General features: G+C 32.4%; 1 protein-coding gene across 1 annotated transcript; it reads left to right on the top strand.

The window, feature by feature from the left end:
- Positions 1-366: 366 nt before the first annotated feature.
- On the top strand, positions 367-4,221 carry LOC114192992 (inositol-pentakisphosphate 2-kinase-like). Its single transcript, XM_028082677.1, has 9 exons — positions 367-564; positions 636-737; positions 851-1,066; positions 1,617-1,764; positions 2,093-2,133; positions 2,274-2,384; positions 2,564-3,160; positions 3,394-3,540; positions 3,901-4,221. Exons 2-9 carry the CDS (start codon positions 636-638, stop codon positions 3,943-3,945), a joined length of 1,407 nt encoding a protein of 468 aa, XP_027938478.1. The 5' UTR covers positions 367-564; the 3' UTR covers positions 3,946-4,221.
- The last annotated feature ends 969 nt before the right edge of the window (positions 4,222-5,190 follow it).

Genomic DNA, 5,190 nt, shown 5'->3' with positions numbered 1-5,190 from the left:
CAAAATATGTGAATTTAATCATTTTAATCAAATTTTATTAAGTTTATTTGACATTTCAAACATGTTTCATAATAGTATTTGACTTAAAATTGAAATAAGAATATGTCAAATAGTATAAACAACTCAAATACAATCCTCCTACAATGTATATAAAACATCAAATAAACCTAATAAAATTTAAAAGAATTAAATTTACGTAATACGAAAGATAATAGACTAATTTAATCCAAAATTTTAAAATAGATTAATTTTAAAATTTATCGAAAATTAAGGAAAAAAATTCATTTAATCCGATATCGAGTAATTCGTTAATTATTTGTTTGTGAGCATCGACACGTAAAGCTCTAACAGAGAGACAGCATGTGATTCTTTTGCATAGTTGGTTATTATATTCCCCTTCTTACTGTTTAGAACAGAAACTAAGATAACATTAGCATTTTTTCTTTTCGAACAGAATCAAAGACAACATAATTTAGCATCTTTTAATGTCAAATTGGTTTTGTTCCTGTGGTTAGAACTTGGGAGTAGTGGCTGCATTCCAATTTTCTCCCTTTTGAAGAAAAGGTACTCTTTCTTCTTTGGATTGTGGTGTTAGTGTTTGATGAAATGCTTGACAAGATTTGATTGTGAAACAGATGGCACTCACTTTGAAAGAGGAGGATGCAGCTGATTGGGTTTACAGAGGAGAAGGAGCTGTTAATCTTGTGCTCGCTTACGCTGGATCCTCTCCTTCTTTTGTGTGTTCTTTATTTCTCTTTCTTTCTTTCTTTCTTTGTTATGCTTGTAGCAACTGAATTGTTTGCTTGGATGAACCCCAAACAAATTTTAATGTGCATTTTTGTGTGCGTAGATTGGGAAAGTGATCCGATTACGTAAGGCTCCGAAGAATGGATTGGAGGCAAAGGGTGTGAGTGTGAGGAATAGCATAGCTTTGACTCCTCAAGAACGTATCCTCTGGAAAGATGTGGATCAACTTATTTCCTCTTCTGACAAGGAAATTGTTGGTCAACTATATGTGGAGCATGTCATGAAGCCCTTACTTGGTTCCAATTATGTTGATGCTGGGGTATGTATGTATGTATGAATGTCAGTCAATGACTTTGCATTGTCTCTCTTCTAGATTTTTTGTCAGAAACCCATAATTGAAAGTTGTTTTATTGACTGGAAGTGTTAATTTTTATCACATGTGTTGGAGATCATTCCTTGACTAGTAATGTGACCACATTAGTATTTATGAGTGGGAGACAATTTTCACTTAATGAACTAGCTTTTGAGATGGACTTAGGTCTAAATCCTAGCTGTAACTAGGAAAGTGTGAACCATTGTTCTAATTACAACAACTAGAAAAGCTAATGATTGTCACAAATCACGGAAACGAATCAATTTTCATCATTATCATGTTTTCTAACTTAGGGTTTCCAAATCAGGTGCTGCCTAACGCACCATTTTAAGATGGTTATTGGTAGTCTCCATTCTGAACAATTTTGCTAAAGATGAAAATAGGTTTATTGAATTGATTTGATTTGATTTCTGGAATGAAGTGCCTAAGATGTTGAGTGAGAAAGTTGTTGATTGTGTTTCTGATCCTTGACCTATTACTCTTTGGTATTTGTTAGACGCACATCCTGGTGACCAGGGAATTCCTTGAGTTAGTTGAGAAGAATGTTACTGATCAACGTCCTGTGTGGCGAGTTGATGCTGCGCAGGTTGATACACATTGTGATTTTGGCCTTCTCATGTCCGATCATTCACTTTTTGCTCATGGTAATGATATGTGATCTTGCTTCTACCTGTTGACACTTTTCTGTTTTCCCTTTTAAATTAAATATCCAATATGTAGTAGCACTGTATCATACCTAGCTGAGATATTTTAAGAAAGTAGGTTTTAAGCTTAACCTCACAAACATTAAATCTAACTCAATAGCTTGTAAGATAAAGTCTGCACTCACCTATATACTACAATTTGGTTTGGTCATACCTTTAGTCAATTTGAGATTTCCAACATATATCATCAATTTCAAGTTTGAGAAGTCAGTACATAAACTTGACAGATTTTTGAAAGTTTTGTATTAAGCTTCTTGTTTCATTTCAGGAAGTCCAAGACCTAGCCCCTGCATATCTGTTGAGATAAAGGTATTGTCTCATTATTTTTCTCTCCTTAAATAATACCTTAGCTTATATTGAATATCTTCATCTCACCTTCATCCCTTTCCTCTCGGTCTTTGTCTTTTGCTTGTTTGTAACAATAACTTATATTTTATCTCAAAAAGTAGCCCAAATGTGGATTCCTTCCATTTTCAAGATTCATATCTGAAGGAAATGCTAGCAAAAGGAGAATAACACGATTTGAAATGCACCAAATACTGAAATTGCATCAAGGAGAGGTACATCTCACACGATTTTACATTTTATTTATCTAGTGGCTACATGGTTCATACTTCTTGTTTTCATAAGTTCTTGGCTCAGCTTTTAATTCTGTGTCTTTTGATTGACGTTATGACTGCCAATGTCAATTATTTTTAGCATTAAATCTGAACCAAAAATTCTTTGAATATGTATGCAGATATCACGGCTAAGTGAGTACAATCCCCTTGATCTATTCTCTGGATCTACGGAAAGAATTCAGAAAGCTATTAAAGGTCTCCTTATAACTCCTCAAAACAATTTCCGTGTATTTTTAAATGGCTCTCTCATACTTGGAGGTCTAGGAGGTGTTGCAAAAAATACAGATGTGTGTATTGCTCAAAAATTTGAAGATGAGCTTAAGTCGGTCATTGAAGTTGATGATGGTCTGTGCACAGAGAACTTACTTAATCTTGTTACTGAGGCTTTGCAAAAGTCAGGAGTTCTTGATAAGCTCCTGGAGGTTCAGAAGCTTGATAGTGTTGACATAGAAGGAGTCATTCATGCATATTATAACATTACTTCTGAACAGTGCATGGTGTGTAAGGAATTGAGTGAAGAACAGGCAAAAATATATGCCTCTTTGCATTCAGCTTCATTTGATGAAAGCTTGAGAATAGTAAAGGACTACCTGATAGCAGCAACTGCAAAAGACTGCAGTTTGATGTTGTGTTTTAGACCAAGGAATGAGGAGGATTCTGGATTGGTGTACAATAATGTATACCTTGAGTCAACTAAGCAGACCTTTGATTTTAAGGTAGGCAGAAATCTTTCATTGTTATTATTTGTTGGAATTTTGGGTGTATTGTACTCATTGCACTTATTTTTTGTTAAAGAGAAAGCAATACCAACATGCAAAAGTTTTCATCATGAATATCATAATCTGAATGATATGGTTCTTAATTATGGTTTCCTTTATATAAAAATGAGCTTTAGCTGTAATTCTATACATTGAACATCTGAGTTCATTTGCAATTTGATCTATATTAGGTGTATTTTATCGACCTTGATTTAAAACGCTTGAGTAAAGTGAGAGACTACTATGAATTAGATAAGAAGATAGTGAGCCGCTACAGACAAAAGATCAAAATGGATCGAGGAAGAAATGAAGTGACAGGCTTGAAGGCATGTAATGGTGTAAGTTAATATTTAATAGGTTCGATGGTGTTCTTCTCTTATTTCCAAAATGATGTAATATTATTCAAGATGAAGATAGAAACAGCTCGTGTTCTGCTTCATTACTCTTCTCGTTTGCTGTATTGCACTACAACTTTCAATTTTCTGTATATGTTGGGGCTGTCGATTCCTCTGTTTATGTATGTGTTTGTATTTTTATTTTTCTTCTACTCCCTGCATATGTTGCTTCCTGAAATATGATCTTCATATGAAAATAACCTTTTTCAAGAAAAACATATTTAGTGTTAGTGTTCTGCACAATATTTTGGTTTTTGGAAGCTTGTTTATTATCATGATAAATTCCCCTTATTATTTCCACAGCATCCTCTGCCTGCTACAGGGATTGCTGTAGTGGAGCAGTTGTAGCAGACCAAACAGGAGCAGTAATGATTCTAAAAAGTTCCTTTCAAGAGAGACAGTAAGATGTTTTGGAAAGATATTTCTGGGGTTTTAATTTTGGGGACTGAATTCTACAGACAAAATAATAGTGAAAATGATAAAGGCTTGGATTTAGAAGATGATTGATAATTCCAATTCAGGAAATTTGTAGTTGACTTTTGCTAGTGTTTAGTTGAATGTTTTGTTTTAGATACTCAGGACTTTTTACTGTTATGAATTATCAATGTAGTCATTTTTATTATCTACAAGGTTGATTTGGTAGTAAACTGGAACAAGAGAAACGACTTGAATCAGTTGAGTATATAATTCACCATAGTAATGTCTATCTCACACACCGCAATCAATTTCAAGCAATAAATATATAGTTTCACTTCTTTTTTATATTTATTAATTATTTTAATAATTGTTTTCATCAAAGGCTTTTAATTTGATATATTCCAGCGATTCTTGTGGAAAATAACCCAAAATAGATTTCACTTCAAATTTGGTTACAAGTTGTGTAAGAAATATTAGTTAGTAATCGGCATGTAAGTCTTAATTAGCTCAATTATAAATTAATTTTGAAGATAAGATTAAGAATAATGAATTCATTATGATCTTATTTAGTTCCAAAAACTTCGTCACCACAATTATATTATGGTTATGTTTGACAAGTCATTTTAGTTTTCTTATGCAAACAAGGAGAATAATATCATTTATACTAATTCTTGTGACACAATGATTTTTATTTCTTATTTTTTTTACATTATTCTTTCATTCACGCTTGTGTTTATTTTTAAGTTTTCTCCACCAACAGAAAATAATTTTTATAAATTAAAATTAGTTTGTAAAAAAAATTCTTAAAAGTACTTACGGAGGAACTTATAAAACAAAGTATTTCAAATCACTTCTTTCATCCAAATTCGACTCCATAATGGTTACTAAAATACTGAGACAATGGTAAAAGATGAAGCAAAAAATTCTCCCAACTCATACTGCAGAGGACAATGAAAAAGCTCTGTTCATACTATTTCTACATGATTGTTTTTCTTCAAAAATTACACAGAAAAATAGTGAATGTAACAAAATATATTACAGCAGTTATAGAATATTCCATTTATCAGTAATTAATATAAATTTTGTAGTTAGATGAAGTAAATGATGGCATTGACAACCATATCGCATCCTTATTACGTTATTTTCAGACATGCATGTCACTGATTACCAACCACT

Source organism: Vigna unguiculata, chromosome 8 (genome assembly GCF_004118075.2).
Source record: "Vigna unguiculata cultivar IT97K-499-35 chromosome 8, ASM411807v1, whole genome shotgun sequence".
Lineage (NCBI taxonomy): Eukaryota > Viridiplantae > Streptophyta > Magnoliopsida > Fabales > Fabaceae > Vigna > Vigna unguiculata.
The sequence above is the reverse complement of the archived record's forward strand: the minus strand, read 5'-3'. Positions and strand labels throughout refer to the sequence as shown.